This window comes from Sylvia atricapilla, chromosome 3 (genome assembly GCF_009819655.1).
Source record: "Sylvia atricapilla isolate bSylAtr1 chromosome 3, bSylAtr1.pri, whole genome shotgun sequence".
Lineage (NCBI taxonomy): Eukaryota > Metazoa > Chordata > Aves > Passeriformes > Sylviidae > Sylvia > Sylvia atricapilla.
Genome location: NC_089142.1, coordinates 112,104,891 through 112,131,547, shown reverse-complemented (window position 1 = coordinate 112,131,547; position 26,657 = coordinate 112,104,891). Strand labels below are relative to the sequence as shown.

General features: G+C 44.7%; 1 protein-coding gene across 2 annotated transcripts in view; it reads right to left on the bottom strand.

Moving 5' to 3' along the window:
• The window catches only part of RALGAPA2 (Ral GTPase activating protein catalytic subunit alpha 2), a 92,862-nt gene that overhangs the window by 35,205 nt on the left and 31,000 nt on the right, over positions 1-26,657 (bottom strand). For both annotated transcript variants that reach the window (XM_066316655.1, XM_066316656.1), the window contains exons 25-38: positions 19,972-20,100; positions 18,584-18,712; positions 17,846-17,904; positions 17,445-17,553; positions 16,979-17,089; positions 16,581-16,649; positions 16,283-16,420; positions 15,660-15,846; positions 14,363-15,134; positions 14,026-14,097; positions 12,988-13,111; positions 12,012-12,167; positions 5,531-5,689; positions 1,386-1,513 (exon numbers count right to left, since the gene is read on the bottom strand). In XM_066316655.1, coding sequence (XP_066172752.1) covers positions 1,386-1,513; positions 5,531-5,689; positions 12,012-12,167; positions 12,988-13,111; positions 14,026-14,097; positions 14,363-15,134; positions 15,660-15,846; positions 16,283-16,420; positions 16,581-16,649; positions 16,979-17,089; positions 17,445-17,553; positions 17,846-17,904; positions 18,584-18,712; positions 19,972-20,100 — 2,342 coding nt within the window. The remainder of the gene's footprint in view (positions 1-1,385; positions 1,514-5,530; positions 5,690-12,011; positions 12,168-12,987; positions 13,112-14,025; positions 14,098-14,362; positions 15,135-15,659; positions 15,847-16,282; positions 16,421-16,580; positions 16,650-16,978; positions 17,090-17,444; positions 17,554-17,845; positions 17,905-18,583; positions 18,713-19,971; positions 20,101-26,657) is intronic.

Below are 26,657 nucleotides of genomic sequence, written 5' to 3'. Positions count from 1 at the left end.
GACAGATGCTGCCTCAGAGCTGTGCAGAGCAGTACCCTGTGCTGCGGTATCTGTGCAGCTCTGTCACCCCAGGGATGCACAGGGACGCTCAGGGAGACCCTGCTGGACAGCAGAAGCACGGCCAGCTGGTGAGTGCTGCTTACGCACAAAATGCTCAACACTAAAACATGTGAGGACTCCAGCAGGGAGTGAAGGGCTGGGACAGCTTCTGTTCTTGTAACTGCTGCTGCTTATGTCCTTTTTACTACGCTGTTACTTTAGTATGAAACACTGAGAAACAGAGAGATTAAGCTAAATTCTGCACAGCATAGTTTCAGGAATTTGTTAGATTTCTCTCAAGAAAGAGAAGAAAATACAACGAGCCTTGACTCACCTGTCAGGCATTGCCACAGTTCGCACAACCACCACCATTTGCTTTACAATGAATAAACAATTAGTTATTAACACAAGTCTTTTTAACCACAACGCTACTTTAATTTCTGATGACTTTTTGCATACTGGATAAAATTCAGCCTTTAAAAAACCCCTAACGAGTATTTTGAAGATATTCTGTGTTTTAAAAATCCACATCTCAACTAATTCCTCAATGCTCTTTCAAGGATCAAAACATTGCATAAACTCTTTCTCAAAGTCATGTCATTAGAAAAATACTCAAACGCTCCCCAGAGAAAGCAAAGTGCAGTGAATGTTTGTCCTGAGGTCAGTGATGTGATTAGCAAAACGAGCTATGAAATGTATGGTGGCATTATGAGAAGAGCCCAGCGTGGGTGCAAGCCAGTGCTAACACTGTGGGTCTGTGTAGCACCCAAGAACCACAAACTGTGTCACGACTCCTGTCCCAGAGAAGCACATCCTCGAGCTACTTTCCAGCCAGTGGTAGAAAACAGGTTCTAAAAATGCCCAAACACAGGCGTAGCTGGAATAAAACTGGAATTTGGGACCTGAAACATCTGTATCTGAGGACAAATCCCATCTGTCTTATTAATGTAATGAGTCCAAGTAAAGTTAATTGGACAGGATAAGAGCACAGCTGAGCTCTGGCTACCGCCCTGACAGACACAGTCCACAACTTCTATCAGTGTGAAAGAAAACTGGGAGTTACCATTTCTCACCGATCAAAGCGCCAGTGCTAAGCCCAAGTCCATCAGCAGGGAAACAGAGGCCACTGGTTAGAGATTCCTGTGACATTGCAATTCCATTTTGAAAACACTGGATGGCAGCTGGCTGTGAACCACTGAGAACATCAAGCTGGACATGAAGAAAGCTCTAACCTTTGCCAATGAAATCAAACAGGAAGGATTTTCATCCCGGCCTACCTCTCTGCAGGATGATGTTCCAACTGAGAACCCTACCGAGGGGAGCCTTGCCCCATGGAGAAAGGATACAAGCTCTGGTAGAGTGGGATGAGGGACTTGACGGCTCTGCTGGCATTGATGCACGTGGCACAGACCAGGCTCGGCAGCAGCTTCGCAGTCACGATGGCACCATTGAAGAGGGGACCAAAAAACGGCACCTGGGCACCCCAAAATAGAAAAGCAGGCTTCAGAACCACAGCAGGAGACTGGTACAGCATTTTGCCATGAAATAATGTGACCACATTGTTTTCCACACTGAGACTTGCAGTGTTAAACTCATCCTCTAAGCTGGTGAGTGTTTAAGTCCCCCATGACTGCCCTCAGCACACTACACAGACACACACATCTCAGAACATTCTTCTGGCTAAGCTTGGTAGACATAGAAACTGAGGCCATCTATGAATTTGCAATCAATATGCCTTTGGCAGCAGATATTAAGAGCCGTTTTCCATCTGGGATCCCAACAGGAGACTCTGATTCACTGGCTGACTCCAACATGGGCAGGAGGTTTTGCGAAGATATATTTACTTCAGACAATCCTCTATAAACTCCTTCCACGAACTTCATAGAAGAGAAAAAACCCTTGAGCTGGTCCAAGATAAGGATGTGTGTGGAAAGCAGAGGAGATGACAGAGCAGAGACTCTCTCAAGGGCAGAACACAGGGTCGGGACAGGCACAAACAAGCCCAGCCCAGGTCAAGGTGACCAAATGCTGCTCCTTCAGGGTCCACCTCCACAGGAAACCCCTGTGTGATGTCATTTGCTGACCTAAGGCTCTGCAGATAAAGACCACGCTACACACAAGAGAGGCTTTCTAAAAGTAAACCATGTCCAGAATTGCAGACACAAAACAAACCTGTGCCTGCCAAACGCAGAAAATGTTGATGTTTAAATACGTAACTTTCAGCGCTTACAAGTACTTAAACTCATTTCCCTCGCACAGATGCAAAATGAAAAAACCAACCCAACTAAAGCCCTAGACAGAAGCCAGCAGCAATTATCAATATTTAAACTATGGATTTTTTCCATCTGTACAGAGGCTTATCACATAAATAAATACCCTCTATTATTCTTCTCCAACTGCTTGTGGGTGACTGTGAGAGTCATTCAATAAATGGACAAAGGGAATAATATAAATCCCCTGCATCTAGGGAATTCCTCTAATTAGAAGTGGCAATGAATTACAGAAGAAATTTGGGTTTAATGTAACATCTGCAAATGACAGCTGTCTGCACACACTTATTCTTGTCATTCCTTTACTTAAAGTAATTACCTCCCAAAAAACCAGAAAAGTGTAAAATGTTTCCATACCCGTTTTGCCTTCTTTTCAAATTTTTATTTACTGCTGGCATTACTATCCAGGTAGTTGGAAGGAAAGCGGACAGAGGAAAATCTATGCCACCAAAATGATAATGTTATGGAACATCAAGTTTTGCCTCTTTAGGCAGTAACGTTTTTAAGTTAATTTTTTTTAGCCCATGCACCATCTAGAAGGATTGATAGCAAGAGAAAAGAATGTAAAAGTACAGATAAGGTTAAGTACACACTAGTATTAAAGTGACACCACCACACAAATACCAGATATGTAAAGTCAGATCAGCAGATGCTACTGGGGCAGCGAAATTCCCTGCTGTGCTTTTTGGACAAATAGGTTTTGCTTACATCACTTGCATTCCCGGTTTCACACCTACCAGGAGCTGGGGAGAGGGACAGACTTTCTCATCACTGAACTAGAGAATTTACAGTGGACAACCCATGGAGAGGGTGCGTGTATCTCACCCAGGGAGAGCAGCAGCGGAGCCGAGAGCTCTGGAGCCTGCTGCAGTCCAAGCACTGCACAGCTAGACCGTGCACACACAGAGCTTGGAATCACTCATTCTCGAGCATATCCAGTGGCCTTGCTGAGGGTCATTAAAGTCAATAGAGCTGCCTCTCATCAGCTTCCATCTGCATGGGGGCTCTGCCCAAACGAGGGTCGGGGGGGTCAGCTGAATGCACAGGGTGCACTCCCCGCTCGGCTCCACTTCATACCCAGCACCCAACACCCAGCCTGGGAAAACAGGGCTTTGGTGGCAACCACAAACAAACACCCTGCCTTGACAGAAATCAATTTTAAAAAATAAGAGGGAAAGACCCCCTTCTGTGAGTACTCCAAATGTCACTGCAAGTTATCCGTGAAGCAAAAATTAATATTCAGCCCACTGCAAACCCCCTGCTTTGTTCAAATTTCCAACAGAAAAAAATCATTAATTCTGTTGCCCACAGTAAAAGTAGGCAAGGTTAAATAAACCTTCTGAGCACAAAGACTTCCCCTCTACAGTGAGCAGCACTAGTTAAAAGAGTGGGGAATGGGTAAATTATTGTACCAAATGGCTGAGAATTAATCTCTGATGACGAGCTGCAATCTAACGAGGCATCTGTGTCCCAGGGAACCCGCAGCATGTCCCTGGCGGTATGTGCAGTGCACAGCCTGCCTGGCATGCTTTGTCCCCTCTCGAAGGCAGCTTTTCCTCTCATTGTTCCAAATATCCTCGTGCATCTGTGACGCGTGGAATGCATTCACACTAACAGACTTACTATTGTCTTCCCTCTCAAGCTTTGTCGGGCAAAGACTGCAGCATGGTTCCTGATAATTACATTGCTTAATTAATCAAGACAAAAAAAATTTGCAAATCATTGCCCGGCTACCAAGCAGGGAGATCAAAAATGAAAACAATACAAGCTGAAGCAACATAACAAAAGTAACAGCTATCTGATCAGAAATTCTTCTATAATGAAGCTATTAATGCTAAAGCGGTTAATGTTAACATTGCTCCAGGTGTCTCTACTTGGCTGCAAACAAAAAGGCTAACATTATGGATATAAAAGGCCAAATGTTGCCATGGATTCTGTAACCTGATAGAGAGGACAGCCTTTTCATTCGATTAGGGAATGCAATTTAAATGCCAGGGACTGAAGCCAAACAACAGACATTTCTCTCTGCAAGGCTCGTTCATTCACCCTGGGGTCAGTAGCTGGTGAACAAAAGGTCAGCTACACTTGCCCTGGAAATGTCTGGATTAATTTTATTACATTGTAATGGTTTGTACTTTAAATGTAGGGATAACACTAAATTTCCAGTTAGCTCTTATTCTGGCTGCCCATCGGGTGGTTTTGACTAATATGTAAGATGACACAGCTTTTCTCCATCGCTTCAGAATGTCTCAAGCGTGTTCCTAACGCTAAATTCTCATTTCCCTGATGGAACATTAAAAGCTAAAGGCTCAAAACCTAAATTGTGCAGCATATTATCAACATCAAGTACAAAGAAACACCCCCAACTACCCACTATTAGAAAATTTTCAAGTTTGAAATGTCTACTGACAAAAACACTGATTGTCAATATCCAATGGCTCCACCATTCACAACTCCAAAAACAGTGTCTACAGCTGGTCAATATGGGATATGATGGAGGCATTTACCACAGCTGGCTACTCCTTTGGACAAATATTGTCCCTCACATCAAGCAAAAAAATATTTATCACACTGATTACTTTCACAAAGTATATTTTATGCATATTTTTGCATCCATAATGTACCAGACGAGCATTTACTGAAGCAGCTTTTTCACACACATGCACAGATGTACATACACACACCTTTGGCATTTTGCAAAAAAATGCCTTTTTTTTCCAAAAAATGTCTCAAGTGTGAGCCTCCCACAATTTGTTTGATGGCAGGATGTCCAACGCCTGCATCATCCCACCCAGTCAGGTGACAATGACAGTCCCACAGACATGTGAGCTTCTGCTCGGTGCTATGTGTACAGCAGTGACCCAACACCACATGAGGAACTCAGAACAAGAGTGGCTTGCTTTCACTGCCTCAGAGGAAATTCACAATGGTTTAAACACTGTTTTTGCCCAGTAACTTCTGCGGGTTGAGAATTCTGAAGTGTTTCACTCAACGCTACGTACGGCTATAAAATGAATGAGCAGTCACTCCGATTACCGTGAGTTACTCCAGTTTTAAAGTCAGCTCGCTGCTTATCTTCCACCTGAAATGGACAGACTGATCTCATACTCACAGGGGAAAAAACAACCCCCAAACTCTAAACCATTGAGCCTTGCTTAAATTAACAGAACTGCTGCTCATTTGCACAGCACAACAGAGCCAGCGAAGCACCCAGAACATACCTCAGGTTTCTTCATGATCTCAATGAAGAACATGTGGTTCTTCATGGGGTAGATGACGATGAGGACATCCCCAAAGTCGGTGGGGATGATGCCCCTGCGGTAGTTGCGGGTGTGCTCAGACCACACAATGTGAACCTCGTCATTGCCCAAGTGACGGAGCTGCAACAACAAATTGGCTCTATTAATCAGAGTGATAACCACACTGCACGAGGGGTCATGGCTCACAAATTTAATTACAATGCTTGATAGCAGGAATATTTCATTACAGAAAAGTTAAAATATTGTTTTTTCTCCAGTTGCTCATGAAAGCATCAGCTCAATAATTTGCTTCATTTAGAACTCATTGTCTGATGGCTTAATTAAGTCATTATCAAACTAGCCATTAGCATGATATGTAAATGTACATTACCTACAGTGATTTAAGATGGAAATCTGAAATACTGGAACAAAGCATTAACAAACGGAGCATCGTATTCCAGCTAAAATAAGGCAGCTGTCATAGAAATATGAAATGCCTTGATTCAGAATGTCAAGAAACTGCCTGTCATGAACCACTATAACTGAATTTATTATCCACAAACATCTCCTCACTGACTATGTCTGGAAGGGGCTCCTGCCTGGAATGTCAGCAAAATATCTGGGCAGTGTGAAGTACAGAAGAATGGGAAATACTGTGGGAGTTACACCTTTTCATTTCAAGCAGAGCGGCATGAAATACGGATAAAATTTAAACGTGCCATACACAGAAAGCATCCAAGAGCCTGTGTGTGTGTTTTCTCTGCTGCTGGAGGAGCTGGAGGTGATCTAACAGATGGCAAAAACTATTTGGCAATCACGTAGAAGCCTCACACAATGGTTTCAACTGTAAGCTTTAAAGTTAAAATGTAATCCACATGCAGAGTGCCAGCTCCAAGCATAAAAGAGAATTTAAGTCCCACTTAAAGCTTAAAAGACACCCCCCACCCTCCAAATTGGTGCTACCCCTGGAACAATGTGCACAATAGACTGAACAAAGAAGCCAAAATGAAGCTCTGCTACTTCACTCTGTGTGGGAGAGAAAAAAGGGAAAAGAAGGTGGTGATTTTCACTGGTAAATAACAACTAACTCCAACATACTTTGGATCAGCCCACACTGTGCTGATAAACGTCCCTATTCAGAACCAAGCAGTGCCTTTAGAAGGAAAAACTTTCACTCCAACGTACTGGTGGCAAACTGGACCCCTTAGTCATGAGAGACGTGTGGCAAAACCAACACACTGTGAAAAATCAAAAAAAGCTACAACTGTGAACCTGGCTTACAGTTCATGTTCCAGCAGAATGAAGTAAAGTTGAGTTCCCAGAAGGACTGAGATTCTCAGCTTATTTTAAATTAAACAGAAGATAGTAATTGTGTTTTATTTATGGTCATGAATAAAAGGTAATTTTAGCTCTGTTTAAAGAAAACATGAACCATTTTTGCCTTGCAAAAACATGAGAACATTAACAATACTCTCACTAGAGCTTCTTACATGTACAAAGCAAGTAGAAATTGCTGTTCTTGTGGCCACCTAGATATCTGTGCAGAAGCTCAGTAAAAACAAAGCAACACACAAGCAAACAATCACACTGGTAATGCCATGAACTGACACATACCAAAGGCAGCGGGAATTTACACACAGGACAAAACCCTGATGTCACTCTCTGTGACCAGAGACAGCCAGGTCACCTCCAAAGTGATTAGAAGTGAGATGTCAAGTTTAGTCTTACACACCCCTAAAATCCATCTGGTGAGCAGACCTTGTGCACAGCAGGTCCCAGATGCTGAGCATGCCTGGCCATGCTGTCCGGCTCCAGGACGGGCCCAGCTCAGCCCAGCTGAGCTCAGGGAACCCTCACCAGGGATTTGGAAGTGCCGACATTTGCCAGGCTGAGCCCAAGCTCTGACACTGGCCTCCCAGCACAGAGAGCCCACAATGGTGGCACCCAGCAACCTCTGCTGCACGAAGCCCAACAAATAAATGTGGACGCAGAATTCCATAAGGCAGTGCCGTTGCCAAGTTGCAGATGTCAGCTCTTCTGAAGAAAAGGCTCTATACTGCCATGCCTCCTATGGCTTCTGGGGAGACAAATAGTACATACTGCCATAAAAACAGCCATCAAAGAATGTCCAAATACTGCTTGAGGGACCCTTTTAAAAATCCCAAGGAACTGTTCTGATAACAATCAAACTCTTTGTACTGGTATTGCACCCTTCAGAACAAAATTCAGTGAAGAAGGGAACTTAGCTGAACCAACACTTGCTGTGCTCATGAGTCTGCCACAATCCCCAGCGTGTGCTAGGGACTTGTTTTAGAACTTGAGTTACTGCCCTTGTTTTGAAGCCATACATCCTTAAGCCCCACAGTTACAAGGTATAATGTTTCAAAGAAAAAATTGGCATTAATCAAAAATATTTGTTATTGAGAGAGAACTCCATTGATAAAAAGCCGTTACAATAATCTCATCAGTGACAATAAGCCAGCTGCTATTTCCCTGTGTTGTTTATTCAAAACAGCAGCTGTGGGGCAGATTCAGTGCCCTGAAGGATTCAGCAAGTTGTGCTGAAATGTCCAAAGCCCCATGGCCAATGCACGTGGAGCCAGAGCTCCAGGCTGTGCTCTCCACCCAGTTTAGGTGTGGGGAGGAATAAAGAAAAAAAGCTACGTTAAAAAAATCCCAAAGCAGCCATGAAATCAGATTGGTTTAAAAGCAAACCCCACCATGGGTCTGGAGAGATGGCTCTGCCATTGCCGAGGGAAAGCAGCACTGGCAATGGCAGCGTCTCCTCCCGGGCACACAGGAATTTTCACTGGGCCCAGGAATTCGGTTTGGCTAACGGGGTGCTGGGACACAGCCCCAGTGTCCCCCCACAGGGCTGTACCCTGCAGCCCCAGGTGGGCAGATCTGGCCCCGAGCTCTGCGGGTGCCCGCAGGCAGCGCTGACACTGGTCACGGTGCACACCTCCGGCATGACCTCCTTTCTCTGCTAATTGCATTACACAGCCAGCTGGCTCCAGAGAGGAGTCGTCTGTTTGACTGAAGAATTCCTGCTTTTGGGGAGGCATGGCTGCTACTTTTGCTAAGTAACAGTGGGGCCTGACATCCCCATTGTCTGGCTGACTGTGCGCCCATCCTAAAAATCTAAGTTTTATTTGTAAATTAACCAAGAAACTTCCTGCCAGAGCAGGGCTGCCTGGAGACTGATAATGTGCGCCTTTCATTCCCTTTCACTCTCACTGTATCACTGCCAATTTGTTTTTCTGCTGCTCACCAGCCTGAGGCCATAAAAGCCTTGTAAGACATAAGTGCAATTATAGTCCTGAAGTCAAATGAATTGGACAAATCCAATAGCACAGCTCTGTCCCCACTCTGCAAACCCCTACAGCAGTCAGATTATCTGCTAAAAATCTAATCTAGCCCCAGCTAACAAATTTCTGCAGCAAAGGAGCAAGAGTTCAGTATGGGGTTGCAACCAGATTTCTGAATTGAAAAAGTTCTGCTCTGACAATGGAGAAGATAGAATAAATTACTGGATGGAGAAATTTGGCAGCACATCTTTAAACCACTAAGCACAATTTGAGCAGAAGAAGACAGGGATGGTAGGATGCCATTCCTGGGATTGATTTCCACTCTTTGCCACAAGACAGGCAGATAAAGTTTGGAACCAATGATGCTGAACCCTACAGCAGCAAAAGAGATCAGCTGAATTTTGTTTACTCCACTGGAAAAACTTTGTCATAGCCAAGAATTATTTGGACAGGTTTTTTTGTTTGTTTGTTTTTCTCCTGGATTAGCAATATAATGTCAGCATATACCTCAAATAAAAAAATGCAGACTGCAAATGACAGCTCTATTGCACAAAAACAAGGGGCCAAGTTAATCCTTTGTGGAAACGCACTTATTCTGGGGAATTCATACTAGAATTTAATTTATCCTTGTGTTCAGTAAAAAAAAAGAACCACAACAACATATTTAAGTAAAATTACTGCATCTGCTGAATTCCCCAGCCCCAGAATTTATGGCCTTGCTGCGGCTCCCCAGGCCAGCAGGTGGTCAGTCCTTCTGTTCAGCTGGGAGCATGCTGACAGGGATGAAGCTTCTCTTGGTCTGAGGCAAAATAAGCAGAGAAGAAACTCCAAGCAATCACAAAGATTTCAGAGATTAGGGGGAACCTTAGATCCCAGAGGGAGGGCAAGAAAAAAGAAGCTGTGGCCTCCATTGCATCCTGATGACGTTTTCTCCTCCTAGCACCACTGTCCTGTATCACCAGGTACAGTTCAGTTGGAGGAACAGGACCTCAATGAATACCATGGGCTTCCATCTTTCTCTCCCGCACTCCCATAAAACAAAAGCATTGCTGGAAAGAGATAATAACCAAGAAATAATCTTTTTAACCTGGACATTCTGCCCCAACAACGTGAGGTAAGGACCTAAGCCCAGAGAGTTGTCTACCTTCCAGAAAGTGCAGTGCTTCTGAAATACACCTTTTCTCCACTCAGAGCTGCAGTTCTGTAAAATCTGTCAACAATCCATGCTGATCTGCTCAGAATTGCATGTTTGCTAACAACAGAGCTGTGACAAACTGAATGAAACTGTTGTGTGTGGAACCATGGATGAGTGCACACTAAAAAGCCCACTCTCCAGAAGTCACCTGGTCCGAGCCACTGCTTGCAGCTCCTTGGGTCCACGAGCTTGCTCAGAGATTTGTCCTTCAATGGAATTCCCAGTTTTATCCCAGCAGGGTTTCATTCCTAGAGCAGATCTCAGGCTTTTTGAAAAGCAGAGCAATTCCTTTGCAGTTACTGTCTGCAGACATCATGTGCTGGAGCTTGCCTGGTTTCCTGGCACTACAAAACTTGGAGACTGACAGCTACTAAATGCTTTTGGTTTCTGTTTCTCACAAAGAAGGAATTCTCTTAGAGCAAACACAGAGAAGACAAATAGAATAACTAGACCCTCAGTGTCTGTGATGACCCTAATATAGATGAGAATTAGGAGAATAAGTGGACTATTTGCAGCTAAATCCCATTTTTCCCCTTTTGGTAGCTCTGCCACATAGTGCAATCTCTCTCCCAGGTGATGAATTACTCAAGAGCCAGACCATATCCCAGCATCTTTGCTAGGCTTCTACAAAACCCAGGACTTACAAGGGAAGGTTAGACTAAATAAATGGCCACAGTTTGTGTAGGAAAAAATAAGCCTGGGAAAGACATGGCAGCAGTTCTCAGACATGTGTAAGTGTGCTGCAAAATAATCTGCCCTTCATATCCATATGAAATAGAATAAGAATCAATAGGCTTAAACTGAAGCAAAGTAGGCACTACCAGAGATTTTTTTCATGGTACAAGAAGTGGAGCATAGGGATGTGGGATATGTTGCCTAGGGAAACTGTAAATCATTCATCACTGGAGTTTTGGTCTAGCAGCTGGACAAATACTGGTCAGGAACATTAAAAATTGGACACAGACTCTACAGCCCTGTCCTACAGACCACTGCTCCATCCTGAAGCACACAGAGTACTTTTTTCTGTAGCCTTGTATCCATGAAGATAGCAAGTTAGATACAGAAAGAGAAACATGTCATTTTGCTGACTTTTTTTTTTTTTTTTTAAATCACAGCTATCACAATAAAAAAGACAAGATCTGACTTTAGTATGAAACACTGGGCAATTTTTCAGAACCAGTAATCAGAGATTCCACCTTTATATTTCAAAGAAAAGCACACATCACTCTGAAACCAACTGGACACCAAACACAGTCCCCCATGACAGAGTTACAGACAATGCTCAGAGTAGAGCAGTATCCCATGGTGCACTGGATGCCTGCTGCAGCCTTATGGATGCATGCTAACAACCTCTGCAGGACAAGTTGCCAATCCTAATTAAAAAGGCAGAGATTCGGTATGCCCCAAAAATCTTCTTTGAGTCTAACCAGCAGCTGGCAAACAACATAATCTGAAATCAACCCTTGTAAGGAAAAAAAATGATACCAACAGAATTTTGGGCTGGGTACTGGCTGTCTGAAGCAGAGGCTGCTTGTCGAAGTGGTGCCTAACGGGCTACTGGCTTGAACTCTGAGCTGGCTATTTGGGTTCCTGAGCCTGTCAGCCCCTTTTTGCTTTGCTGCTCCACACAGGACGAGCCGTCTGGAAGGTTTTATGATGCTGCATTTGGTTGCTTTGTTCTACCAACCTACAGCAGTTTTGGCAGGCAGACAACGTACAAATGAAATTATTGCTAATATTATTACTCATGGTGGTATTTCAGGCTATCATGGAAATGTTAATTGCGTTTCTGAACCCAGAATTTAGATGCCATTTAATTCAGCTAACCCAGCTGCAGAGCACCACATGGCACTGCAGGGACAGCCTGCCAGGGACAGTCAGCAAAGGCTGCTTTCAGTTCAGACTTTCAGGGGAGCACTTGGTGACTGCAGAGGTGTGAAACACACTAGAAAGCCTTTACCTTTTTTGTCAGTGAGTCATCTGAGTCAGAGGGCATCCTGGTGGACACGTGAAAGATGATCTCCACGGTGGAGGTGGCATAGTAGGGTGCGGTCTGTCCTGTGCTGCCGTTGCGCTGCAGGCCACCCATGAACCCACCATGTGTGGATAGGTCGACCTGAGAGAGCCAAAGGCACAAACAGCAGGCATCTGAAAACACTGCTGCATCATCAGGACTTGCCTCTGTTATCAAGATCAATGAAATCACCACCCTAGGTTTCCATGTCCATCCCAGAGAAAAAGATGTCTTCCCTTACAGCTCTGCAATTTTTCAATTAGATTTGTCTCTCCTGTGTCTATATTTGATGTTCACTAAAAGTAAATCTCTCAGAACTAGGTCCTGAGTCATTATCTATCCAGCTATTTTACCTTCCTCCAGCAAACAGCAGAAAGGAAACAACAGCATTCTGCCATTTATTGTGCTGGCTAAGGGCTCTGTGGGGCTCAGTGCTCCCACTGCCAGGAATATCACAAAAGGCAGAGAGAAAAAGAACCAGAAAAACTGCAGAAGAAACTGAAGATTTGTACAGCAGGGAAAAAAAACCTTAGAAGAAATTATTCCAGAAGTTTATTCAGAAGAAACAACCCTCTGAAATCAAGCCTGAGTCCAAAGGCTTGTTTGTTTTCCCAACAGGACCAACCTGGAGATTCTTCATCTCCCTGTGGCACTAGGATCCTTCAATGTGACATGCAGCTACTCTGGATTTCCCAAACACCAAAATGTTCAAGGGATTTAGAGGACAACACATCACTTTGAACAAAACAAATTAAACCCACATGTGTCATAAAGAATGCCTGTGCTGTGTGTGTGCTCTGACCATGGTAAGAGCTAAAAGCAGCCAAGCATTGGTATGCAGCGATTTTTTTGTGTGTGTGTGAATTAAAAACTGCCCAGTGCCACCAGCAACCAGGTAGCTTGTCTAAATTATGGCTGTTACCTCCCAGCCCAGCCCAGCCACAAAATCTTCATAGGCCTGGCTTCCCCGTGCATTGGCCAGGATGGAACACTTGTCCTCCTGTCCCTCGGCGATGTAGAACACAGCAATCTTGTGAGTCTCACGACTGCCACAGGGTGGAAAAAAGAGATTAAAGAAAAATAAGCTTCAGCTCAAAATCATTTTTCTGATGCACACAAATACATCCCTTTCAGATTTTGCCCCATTTTTTCTGCCACCAAAACCTCACTGCAGAGACACCCCAGTTCCAAGACCAGAGTCAAGCCTGGTTCTCCTGTGTATCAGCCACAGAACTGGCGACCAAATTCCAATTACAGAGTTAATGACTCAGATCTGTGCAGCACTGCACAAACATTGACGTGGCACAGGTGTTAATGGGAGCATAATTTGACCTACAGAATTTTAATTACAGGGTGATGACATACAAGGCAGAAGAAACATTATTGACTTTCAGACCCTGGGCAGAGTTTTACAAGGCGGACAGGGACAGGGACAGCTGGCTTCTCTGAAAACACGCAAAGAGCATTTGATGTGGAAATTGTTGAGATAAAAGAAACTCAGAACTCTCAGAAATGATGCAGATGTTTTTCAAACAGCTCTATGTCAAGTAATGAAAAACAAAACCTAACATTCAGAAATCCATTCTGCCACTTCCTGGCTGGGAAGCACTTCTGGGTAGATTACCCCTCAAAATACTGCTCCTGACACAGGGATCACCCTTTGGAAAATACTGTCAGCTGAACCCAGGTCACAATCAATTTGATTCCCTCCCCTCTCAGCTAAAGCCAACTTGAAAAAAATTGTCTTATTATTTGCCACCTATTTGGAATTCTCTATACACAGAGAATGCGCCAGCACAGGTGGCTTCTCCATTCAAACTACAGAACTCTGGAGAAACAAACAGTGAAATTTTCATACCAATATTTGGATTCAACAGGAATGAAGTTTTGGTTCTAGCAACTCATTCTTCCTCGGGAAACATGGATCTTATCAATAATGTGTTGGGGACACACCACCTACCATTGACGGGAATCCAGATTTTTCAGTTCTCGCAGCAACTTTGAATTTTTCTTCAGTAGATGAAAGCTTTTTCTAAAAAATTAATAAAGTTTAAAGGCAAACGCAACACAGTGCAGACCCAGTATTTTATCATCCAAATAGCTAAGAGAATTAACATGATATTTCTTAGAATTATTATAATACGCAATCTATTAATGTCTATTTCAAATAATCACTGAAGTTCAAAACTCCGCTCTTACCCCCAGCTATACAATCCTCACTTTCTTAAGTGTGTCTGCATTTGGGGATAAAAAGTGAGAAGAGCACCCTAAGCATGTTGTGGATGCTCTCTTCCTACCTTCTATCCCAGGAGTTCATTCCCAAGTCATTCAGCAGCAGCCGACAGAAATAAAAGGAGGCTTGGGGTTGGGCAGGAGGCGGTGGCTCCTGGCGGGCCACCCTCATACTGCAGTCCGAGTTGCATTTCAGCATGAACTCCCTTTCCTGGGCGCTCTGCCGCAGCAGGGCCTCGGTGATGGCGTGCTCCTGCTCGGCGCTCATCCCACAGGGCGGCGGCGCCGGCTCGTTCAGCTTGCGCTGTGGGTGCAGCAGGCACTCGGGGCTGCTGCTCCCGATCCTCTCCAGCAGCTGGTCCAGGGCGTCCTCTCCCTCCTCCGCCTGGGAGACATCATTCTGGGAAAAGACGTGCTGCTGCAGGTTGCTGGAGGTGGCGAAGGCGCCGGCCGTGCTGCAGCGCGGCAGGCAGCCCTCCAGAGGCCCATACAGGATCCGGCCATCCCAGGAGTACTTCCCTGAGATATCCCTGACGATCACCCGCACGTCTGAGGGCACCGCTGCCGGCTTGGCACCCGCCTTCTTCTCGGCAGGGATTTGGAGGTAGGAGATGAGAGTGCTGTCGTTGAACACGAACAGCTGCAGGTTGGGGCTGCGGAACACTTCCGAGCACAGCTCGGAGGACTCCACGTAAGAATTGTCGTGGTTCTCGCTCAGGAGGCTGTGGAGAATAGCAGGACCCCCACTGAGCGGGTAGTGGCTCAGGTGATTCACCAGGTGAGTCATGACCATCCGCGCAGTGAGAGGGATCAGTTCCAAATTCCTCCTCCTCTTCTCTGAAACCATCAAGAAAAGCACAATGGATCAGTAAGAGCAGCAAGAGGCAATACAGATGGAGCACCTGTACATTTATGTCATGTTGCAGCAGCTTGCCCTATGTGACCTGCTGATCCTTCCTGTGCAAGGACAGATTTCCAACAGCTTTCCAAGAAATCCTACCTGCCCCGCAGTTTTATTTTACTTCACCACATCCCCACAGCCATCAGAGCAGGAGGGTAACACAGCAGAAAAGCCAACCAGAGATGTCACTGCAAAGCAATGATCCTCCATCCTTGGCAGGTGGGGAAATCTTGTGTGAGGCAGGGAGAGATTTCCTGGATACTCAGACGGTCCCCTCAGCACAGGCACATCCATCAGTTATTTCATAAAGTGACTGGGCTCTTGAGCTACTGCTGTGCCTCCACTTCTTCCATGGGAATGTTACTTCTCTTATGGGCAGAAATCTCTTAATTTATAGGGCTTTTCAATTCAGTGTAAAACTATTTCTCTTCGGTTTACAGTGTTTTGTGGGCACGCCTTACCTTCAGCCACGGTGAGCAGGCTGCCCAGATCGGCGGAGGAGGGGCACTGGGCTGGCCCCAAGGAGCTCCTGACATTCCCCAGTGGCAGGAAGGGGTCGTAGTCAGTGGAAGAGAGGTCGGACAGGCTCAGCACATAGTGGCTTTGCTGCATGTAGATGCTGGAGCCATTGATGCAGCAGTGCAAGACCTGCGGGGAAAAAGAACCAGTGACCAACTCAGGACAATCTCCAACACACCCAGCAGGCAGGGTCTCCAGTTCTGACTTACTACACAATCCTTCTGTGTCCAAATTCAGCATTTTTAGATTAATAGTCTCCATCTGCACCGATTCTGTTCTTTAACAGCTCGCTTCAGGGCTTGTTTTGTATTTTAACAGCCCACTTCAAATAATTCAAATATTTCTGCAAAGATTATTTTCCCTGGCTCATTGTTTTAAGCATTTTACCTTTGTCTTCATCATCCCCTGTCTGTTCTACATCTCTAATCTTATCTTCTTAACATTCTGCATTTGTAACTTCTCACCTGGATGACATTATTTTCTACTGCTTCTGTGCCTTCAGGGTGTGTGAAAGGCATCTTTAAACAGCCAGGCAGAGTAAATCACCTTCCTTCTCCATACTCACTCTGTAAATATAATCCAGCAAAGGAGCTCTGGATGCATGTTGATCCTCTACAGCACCAGCAGACACAGGTTCCAGCAGCATTTTCATGGGCAGTGCCATGCACCAGTCCAGCAAGCAAAGCAGCAGTGAAACTATGAACTGAACAAGAACACAGAGCACTGTATTTAGGTACATTCTATTAAATTCACCCAGGGTATGAGTTAGAAAGTTTAAAATTCAACACTGGTTCAGAGCAACCTCATTTAAAACCCTCCTCAAACAGCACGAAGCATGGAGACCGCTCTTTCCAGTGACACACCTTCTTATCTGCTTCCACAGAGGAGTATTCAGCACTGGGCAGGAGAAACGCAATGGTAGCCACCAGAATCTGCAGCCAAACAAACCAAGCGTCAGAAAGGCCCTCAGCTTCTTCCTCTGCAGAGACAGACACTTGCTGCACAGGGCATGGAACAGTTTAAGTTCTCCTAGGAGCATCCAAACTGCTCATACCACTCAATGTCCAAGAAAACATTTTACTGAGCTTTTTGCAAACAGGTCACTACAAACGAGGGACCTACACAGGTCCAGGGAGTGTGGCAAGTACATCCCTAACAATAAAAAAAAGCAGAAGTTGACAAAATCACAGCAGCCCAAGGAAGGGATTAACACAACTTTGCATACGATTTTCATACAAACGTTTTAAAGAATCTGACTTACTTCAGGAATTTTGCGGCATAGGGAGGACTCATACTCCTGAAGCTTCTGCCAGTAAGTCACCAGCAGCTGAAGGACATCACAGGCTACCTGAGCTACCAGCTTGTTGGAAAACTGGAAGGAAAAAGGTGATTAAAAGTCAAATAAAACATCCAGATCCAATACACTGCGTTCTGTTTTTCTACATTTCATTACTTTGCATCTTTGCAAACAATAAAAAAATCTTAGTGTTGTGAAATCACACTGTCAGCATTAGGAACCAGCAGGTTTGACGTTGTCTATGTGATCTCTTACGTGAGTTTGCTGGGGAAGGAGTCTATGGGCACACAGGCTATTTTTGCAGATATTCTTCATGCTTGCACAGGACACCACAGCAGCAGCCTGTGCCTCAGATCATCAGTGACTATTTGCACAGTGAAAATGCTATTTTTTCCCAAAGCATGTTGATCAGAGCCTGCCACAGCAATACCTTCAGTGTCACACCAATGACATTGATGGCTTTCTTCAGATGAGGGTGGCCCGTGCACTGAGTGAGCTCCTCACAGATCCACACACCAAGGCCACAGATGGCTATACATCTTTGTGAAAAGAAAAAGGGAGCTGGTCAGGAGATTCAGAGGAATATTTAGGGGATAAAAAAAAAAAGAAAATTTGCACAAAGATGAGATCTCTCTTTCCCCTCCAACATGACAGCACCTTCATGGTGCAGAGTAAGGCCAACTTCACAAGACCAAACCAAAAGACAGCAGCAGAAAATAAGCAGCAAGAAAGACTTTTCCAAACCATAAATTGTTGGACTTCATAATGTTAAAGGTCTTTTCCAACCTAAGCAATTCCATATTTTCCCATTTCTTTTACTTGGTATTTTACCTTGCAGCTTCACTTGGCTCCTCTGTAGCATTCTTCAATAAAATATTTATGAGGCAATACTAAAATAACAAAATAAATTAGAATAAGCATATTTTTCATACATCTACTTTAAAGGTATTTAATTCTGACATAGTTACAGGTGAAGTCACTTTAATTCTCTGTCTGTTGCTAAAGCATCTTTACCTCATGCCAATTGTATTTTGTCAAGGGAGAAACACCAATTACAACTCAAATATACAGGCCCTTGATGACAAATCAAATCAGCTTTCAAGTCATGTACAGGCAGCAAGAGGAAATCAATTCATTTACAGTGTCAAGGGGCAGTTACAAACAACAAGTGGTGGTCACTCCATACAAACCGTAGCGTTTAGGTTCTAACCAAAACATATTATGAAAAATTTAGTGTATTGTTTAGTACAGGAAAGCCAAAACTGTCTTAATTTTAGAAGTAAGGCCCCTCCAGTGACTCTCCAAGGCCTGATGAAGAAGCAAGAATAGGAGCCAAGCATGTGAAGGGATTTCTCCACCCTCTCTGGTTCTGCCTGCTCAGGCCACATGAGGAACTCAGAGTTTCCTCCCCAGTCATCCCTAATTTTGAGCAGTGGATCATTGCAGTGCCTCAAGTTTTTCAATAGCAACAGAGGCTTGTGTGAGCTCAACCGTCTGGGCAGGAATGAAGTCAATGCACAGTGAAACCAGGTTAGGTTACCTAAGGATTTACAATAAATACGGCTTTACCTTCACATCTGTAGTTCCCGTGACGCTCTCACTGGCTTCTGAGATGGGTCCCAGTTGTGGGATTCCTTGGTAGGTGTTTGGGAAGCATACAAGAGCACCAAGGATGGTGTGAGCTTCAGAACGGGGAGCCTGGCAAAGGGCAAGTAGGCAGAAATAGTCACTAAAAAAACATGCACTAAAATAGTCACTGAAAACCCTTCACACATGGAGATGCCTCTAGCTCTGAGGTCAGTGTGCACTGCCATATTGAGCCTGCTGGATTCACAATGCAGCATTCAGCTGTCCCAGGGAACACATCCCAGGACCTTTTCCTCTGCATCTCCAGCAAGAGTTGGGTGTAAGCAGTACCTAACACATGCCTTCCTGCCTGTGCTTTCTCTGCTGTGCTGCTCTGTTCTCCTGGTAAGGCTGAGCTGCTCCTCCACTGGCACCTGGCCTCACTCCTGAGCGCATTCTTACATCTTTAATACTTCCCCTCATTACCCAATCTGAAAATCAGCCATTTGATGCCAACAGAAAATACAGAACCTCCTGAATAACAGCTGAGTGAGGGGGTGAAGCATTAATCCAGCACTGCTATGAGGTGATCCTGTGGCACAGAGTGGATGGAGAAGCCACTCGCACTCACTGCACAGGTGATACCAATGTGCAGAGATCCAGACTCCAACAAAGCCATCAAAAGCACCACAAGCTATAAGCATGTTAACTACTGTGTCATGTTGAAAATACAATGCATGACCAGTTTTATACATGCTGGAGAAATGGAAGGGGGTGTTTTGGTTTGTGTTTTTTCCACGGAAAATTGAGCATCCATTCCTTATTCTCATGTAAGCTTTGGATCAAGGTACGGCTGACCAAGCTCTTTGAGGGCCGATGGAAAAAGTGTGGCTGGCTCACCACTCCAGCTCTGCTGAAACAGGAGAGGATTGTGGGCCTGTGCAGGGCCACCTGCTCAGCCACACAAATGTCAAGAGCAGCAGCAAAAGCCATGTGCCAGAACAGACAGAAAGGTCTCCCATGGTGTTTCACATGCAACAGAACTTTCCTGTTTCTTCTAGGACTGCCAGACCTTTACCTTTATTTTGACAACCTTTCATTGATTTGCTATTTTATTTATACTTCAATAATTGAATAATTTAGAGTCACATTTCTGTTAGTGCTGACATTTAGCCAGAGATGCTGCATCACCCAGAGAGTTCCCCGCTTTCTCTCAGTGTTTGCTCACTGCAGTGGCACTCACAGGGCTCTGCGAGTGCACAGAATCACCCAGGGCATGCTTTTCTCACACCTCAGCCTTTGGATCAAACACCTCTGCAGCACCAGCATGTTTCTTATCCCAGGATTTCCCACCCCAGTCAGCATGGCTGTGCCAAGCCAGCCGTGCTCACCTCTGGCATGTCTGTGCTCAGCACACGCGCCGCCGCCCCGAGGAAGTCCCCGATCAGCATCGTGAAGCCTGGCAGCCCCAGGAAGAAGAACCATGGTGGACAGTGCTTTATAACAACGTTCAGGATGTCCTGCAAGAGAAAGCATCTGTGAGAAAAGCTAGGAAGGCCGAAAGCAAAAGGGAGAGTTTGAGAAGATTTAGTTCTGAGAATCCCTAGTCCCACACTGATCGCAATTCCCAGAACTCTGTGTGCAAATTGACCTCCACGTAATCATCTCCTCTCACTTCAGGGGCATGTGGTAGCCAAAGTGCATTTGGTATTTTGGTAACATTTGTACCCCTAAATTCCTGTTCAAAGCCCACATCGTCATTCATGTCTCTTTGAGCCTAAGCACAACCATTTTGTTAAACAAGACTTTGGATTCAAGCATCCAAACATGTAATGGATTTAAGATGAAGCACTGCAGCAGTCCAGAGGAGTGACTTCCTCAAATGTCTCAGAATTCCACGCCACAAGAACACGAGCTGCCCCCAGGCCTGCTCCCTGTGCCCTGAAGGAACAGACCAGCAGCCCCAGCTTTGCTTGCCATCACCTGGTGGTACAGAGTACATTAAGCATTTAATCTTTAATCATTCCACATTTCAAATCTTTACAGTCTCTCCAAACCAGAGCAAAAATCCTATATTTGAGTAAGATTTCTTCCCTGCAAGCTTTCAGTAGGTTTAAAATTAGTCATAAAACGTATGTCATCCTTACCTGCAACACTGTATTTGCCTTTTCTATTTCTATATTTCTATGCTGAGTAGATAATTATTTTCCATTCAATAAAATTTTGAGAAGTTGCAAAGGAAAACCCTTCTCCATGTCCATCTTTACTGGTTTCATGATGCGTCAAAGACGGCCTGAACTAGGGGCTCCCTGAGAATGTGTCCATGTGCTCAATCTCCACAGCAGAAGCTAAAACTGACAAATCCAATCTTCTATACATGAAGAGATGCTTTAACACTGCCATTATTTTCTCAAAGCCCTGCTAAACACCTGCACGGCCCCTACTTAGTGTTCCAGAGTGTCTGCAACACCACTATCCTATGAAATAACTGCTATATATTCAAATAAACAGTATTAGTCTTTAACATAGTAGCAGATAATACATTCACTTTCCTGAATAAGCTAAAATGCCACTCAAGTTAATGTTTAACTTGTTTTAATCACTTCCTTTCATACATTTTGAGTCAATATGGGTCAATGCAAATATTGAGAAGCAGAGCAGATGGATGGAGCTGCTCATAAAGTGGGTGGCAAACTCTCGGTCAGCACAGAACAAAGGACCTACCTTGTTGTAATTAAGGGCTGATTAACACTCTCTGCCAGTCCGACACAGCACACCTGTACAGCAGGGCCAGGTAGGGCTGGGCTGGCTCCTGAGCAGGGCAGCAGATGGGAGCGGGCGGCTGCTGCTGCTATGTGCCACAATAAAAGAGCCCAGGTTAGCCTGGCCAGGGAGGCAGTGGCACAGGGAGCTGCTCCAAAAAACTGCATTAACTCCTGTCCTCATCCGAGCACTCCCATCTGTCACACACCAGGGCACGGATCCCAGCCACACTCCCTGCACAGAGCACTTCCCATAGCAGGGCAAGGAAGAACCACAAAACAGTTCCTGTCGTACACGAATGCTGTGACAGCACACATGGTCCAAAAGGCTGTAGGGATCTACTCACAGGTTATGAGACGTAGTCCCATTAAAAATAAAGCATTTTCCATAGCGAGAAACATTTCAAAAATTCCCTTTAAAAAGTTCTTAAAGCAGTCCTCGGCTTCCCTTTGAATTCCCAGCGCAGGCTGCTGGCTGCAGTGACACACACCCAGGAACCATCTCCCGAGGGAGGGTCTGACACAAACCTGCTCAGCTGGGCTCACCTCGAGCACTGAGCACATCACCCCGTGTTCTTTGGACCACTGCACTTCAACTTGGGCCAGGCAGGCTGTCCCCTGCCCATGGCACCACTGCTCTGCTCAGGCAGGGCCAGCACCAGCCCAGCAGAGTGCTCATGGTAGCCTGCCAGGTTTGTCCCCTTTCCCAGTCAGCAAAGTGCTCTGCTCACAACAAGACGGGGTTTGGGGCAGCAATCTGGGGACTCGGGGAGCTTATCAGCAGAGAGACTTGTAAGAAGGCAAGGGAGCCAGGACATCTGTGCTATCAGCGATACGGCAAAATCAGGTAGTTCAAACAAGACTGGGCTTCCTTCTCTCCCTGCAAACATAAACTCTGGGCAGCAGCTCCCAGCCTGGTCAATGAATCACTTTAATTGAATGCTATGTACACAGCAACTGGAAAACACAAGCCATAAGAAAAACATATGGTGATGGCCATGGAAATTGGTTTACTCATTCTGCTCAGTGTTGTTGCTTTACTTCTTTCATAATTGACCTTTAGAACGATAAATGTGTAAAATAATTTTGGTTTATTATGGTTCCAAACCTTTCAGCAATTACACAAAATGAAAATTTGAAAGGAAGTATTCATTCTGGAAGCATTTCCATTGTTTACATAATTGCACAGCTATAATTTAGTGTTCATGTTGTTAAAGAAAAGTGAAAACAAGGACTATTATGGACTATTTCAATTCAGAATGATGCTTTGTGGTGTTAAAGCTGGGGAAGAGGGGAGAGGAGGGGGCAATCGCATGCATGTCCTTCTCAAATGCATTAACCCTATAAACGGCATCATATTTCAGTATAGGCTAATCTAGTAATTCAAATTATAAGGTCATAAACATCCACTGAGTAAGTGAAATAAATTTATGCAAGTTCACTGAAAGGGCAATTGCAAAAATATTCTTCACCTAATTTTTGTTCAAGCTCTTGAAGATTACAGGTGTAACCAAATAGCCTGCCAGCTGCCTTCCTCATGTTTCCAATTGTCCCTTGACAGAAACAACATGCATTTTTCACTGAAATTTCACTCTGTTCCTCACTGACAGACACCTCACTGGCAGCTGAGATCTATGGCACACTAAAGATTATTAATTTACAGAAGACTTAAAGCTTCCCTTTTCCTGTTTTACTTTAAAGGAATAAATGCTTCCATTTACTTATGCCAAGTTTTCCTACCTACCGTGACATTTTAGGTAAGCGTTAACTTGTCAGAAATTAAGTTCCAACACAAATTTACAAAGTATTTTGACAACCTAGGGAGACCTAGGATTAATTTATCAGAAAGCCCTATTTCAAGGTGCCAGGTAAAACCCAACCCCAAAACAGTTATATTTTATAGCCCAAGTCCCTCGAGGCTGGAACACAATAGAGGGAGTTTTCTGAATTTCTTCCATTTTGGAGCATGTCTGATACTTTCACAAGTGGGGAGAGCATTGGGATAAAGGACTGGAACAAATATTTTTGTTTGTGCACAAACAGAGCACTCCTGGAACACTCAGTGGGAATGACAGGGACAAGGGTGTGGGTGCCAAGGCCCCACAGCTCTGCCTGGAATATGGAGGTGGCTTTATGTCCCCCCACACATCTCTCCCAAGTGTCCATGGCAGCACCACTCCAAGGTCTGACAGACAGAACACTGACTGCAAAACCAGAATTTGAATGGGATGGATTCAGCTTAGGAAGGGCAAATGAATTGAAGCAAAACAAACAGAAAAGAAGAAAACCACCAAAATCATTCCCAAATGCACAGCTCCTGCAGTTGGCAGGACCTGGCTCCTCCTTGCTTCCAGTAAATCTTCTCTCTCTTTTCTCCAGCACTTCCCACTTAGCCCACTCTGGACGAGCAGAGGGGGATGTGAGCGTTCCTGTGAGACCCTGGCATTTGGACTTTTGTTTGTCCCTACTGGAAAACGTGCTGTCTGTTAACACTTTTTCAAAGCACTCAAAGCACATAATGGGAGCACACAGGCAAATTTTCTAAAGAAAATGAGATAAGGGGTGGTTTAAAAATGGGAGAAAATTGTGGCAGCCATTGGAAAGAAGTCTCGAGAAGCTAAAATAGGGGAATCTAAGCCTTAATAGACAACATTAAGGTTATTTCCTTTTAAATGGCAGTGTGGGAAAGAATCTAAACGGCATGATAGTTTCTGCACAACCAAGGGGCCTCATGTGCAACACCATCGGGCAGAAATCCAGGCAAGAAGCACCCATTCCCAGGGGACAAAAGCAAAGCTACTCATTTCTGGTACATGGCTGCTGCATGCTGCTCCTGGCTGCTGAGTGACAACTGGACAGAAAGATACAAAAGCCCACAAATGCTGGGGTTTTTTTAAATGTCAAACCAATGTTAATACAAACAGGTAATTAATGACTCCTCAGGGCAGCTCTGCTGAAAAATGTTTCCTATTACAAATTAGCCATTTCCCACCCAGAGAGCTTCAGTGGGTGTTTCTACAGATGCTTAGAGCTGCTGCAGCTTCTTTTCCATCATCAACAACAGTGCCTTTGGAACAAATAAAGAGGCTTATGACAACGGGCACTGGTAGCTCAGCACTCTCCTGACAGAACTTCTCATCCACAGCATCCTTCCACTGCTAAAAGGAACTGAAATAAAACAGAGCTGCTGAGTGCCCTGGCTGCAGCCAGGCTGTGCTCCATGGGCAAGCTTGCTGCTTGTGCTGACATTTAATCACCCAGGACATCTGTCAGCTCAGCTGGACTGAGGCAATTTTCCTTTTATTCTGTATTTAAAGTTTGTTCTACTCTTCGTATCACTGAGTTGAAAAAGCCACCAGCAGAGTCTCCTTCCTTGGCTGTCCATTGTCATTTCCACAGAGAACCTCTGAAGTCTCTACCTTTGATTATGGTCCCTAAAAAACTTAAGTATCCTACTCCAGAGGTCCTCTGGCAAGAAAGTATGACTGTACTTTAATTAAATTTATTTGTTAAACTCACTCCCAAAGTCAGGAATACAAGTGACCCTCTTTGCTCACTTTGCAGGTAACCTCTGAGCGCCAGGTGACACCTCAGTATTGGTGGCAGGTGGCACCAGGCACAGTAACTGATGTTCACCCTTTTAATAGGGTGAGACTGGCTAAAAACGACACTGAGCACAGCAGAAGGTTGAAACCTGAAACAGGACTGAAAACCTGCCTCTTTTTACAGCGTCCCTTCTAGGTAAGCACCTCACCTGCACTGCCTTCTCCTCTCAGACTATGGGCAGAAATTTAGACAGAAATAAGAAACAGCAACATGAAAGTCCACAGAATTCTTAGGAGACAATCACCAGCAACCTCAAAGAATTATTTAACTGCCAGAAAGACTCGAGCTGAAGAATCTCAATTATGCCAACAGTAGATTATTTTGTGAAGTGTTTGTTGCTTTTTGCGATTGTGTTTTGGTACTTTTGTAATTCAGCAAAAAGGAGGAAACTGTGGAGCAAGGAGACACTTATCAACTTTTTCCGGTGAATGAAGCAAAAAGTACTGTTACAGTAAGCAGCCAGCAGCAGTAATAAAACAGCAATAATAAAATAAATTTCTTTTCATGGTTCAGGTATTTGTAAAATCTGTGCATTGCAGTGTCAGATTTTGGGTTGATTAAAAAAGCTGCATTTACTACCCAAACCAATAAGACACACCCAGCTGCAGTTGCTGGAACGGTTTTCCAAGTATTAGGCTCACCTGGCAGCAGAAGGCAGCTATGCCCACCCAAACTGCAGCAGGCTATCCCACAGCATCCCTACAAACCACCCTCAGGAACACTTCCTGATTTTCAACCCCTGAACCACAGGTAAAGTACCCTCCCTAACCCCCAGTGTGGCAGCAAACATGCCAGCCCTTCTTGCTTCATGCTTCCTTTCCTTCACAGGGAGGGAAGGCTGTGAGCCTCAATGAACGCCATTCATAAAACACCAGGAAGAAAGCCCAGAGTAGCCCAGTAGCAGAGCAGTGCCACAGGCTGGAGCAGCGCAGGAGAGAGGCACCCCACAGATGGTCACTCAGCTCCTGACCTCAGGCCCTTCCCATGCTCTCTGACTGTGGCTCACTCCCTGCGGCCACTGGTGTCAGCGCCTCTCTGGCATCACCTGGAAAGGTGATGCAATCCTTGCAGAGAATTGTTCATCTCTCCAGAGATGTTTGCTGTTAGACGCTTCCACATCGACAAATTAGCTGCAGCTCATTACCCCGCTGTCTCCTCTGCTGAGCTAATTGCTACATCTCGGGCTTGGAGCACTGTGGGAGCCTCCTATAAAATATACCCTCACACTGCTCTTTTATGCACCCCCCCAAGACCGGGCTGCAAAGCTAGGCTGCACTTGCTGGGAATGACACTGTACTCATTTATTGAGTATTCAAAATGGGATTGTTTTGTTTTTCTATCAGCACCAAAAGTTACACAACACAGCAGCAATTTCCTATTCACACATCCTTAAGTGAGTGAGAAGTGAAAACAGAAATACAGCTCAAAAAAACCATTTGTCAAGCAAACCAAAATACTGAAAACCATTCAGGTCAAGGAGGTTCCTGACTTAAATACTTTTAATTATGTAACCACCTAAAAAGCTTTTCTGAAGTAGCCAAGGTGATCTCCTGGAGCTGGGCTGTCTTTCTGTGGCTTCTCCACAGAAATGCTAAAAGTTGCACTAGTGATCCATACAGAAGGAAAATTCCTTCATGAGACACCTCCTACCCTTCCTTACAAGGGAGAAATTTATGCCTGTGCTTAGCAGACAAACCCAATCTGTGCTA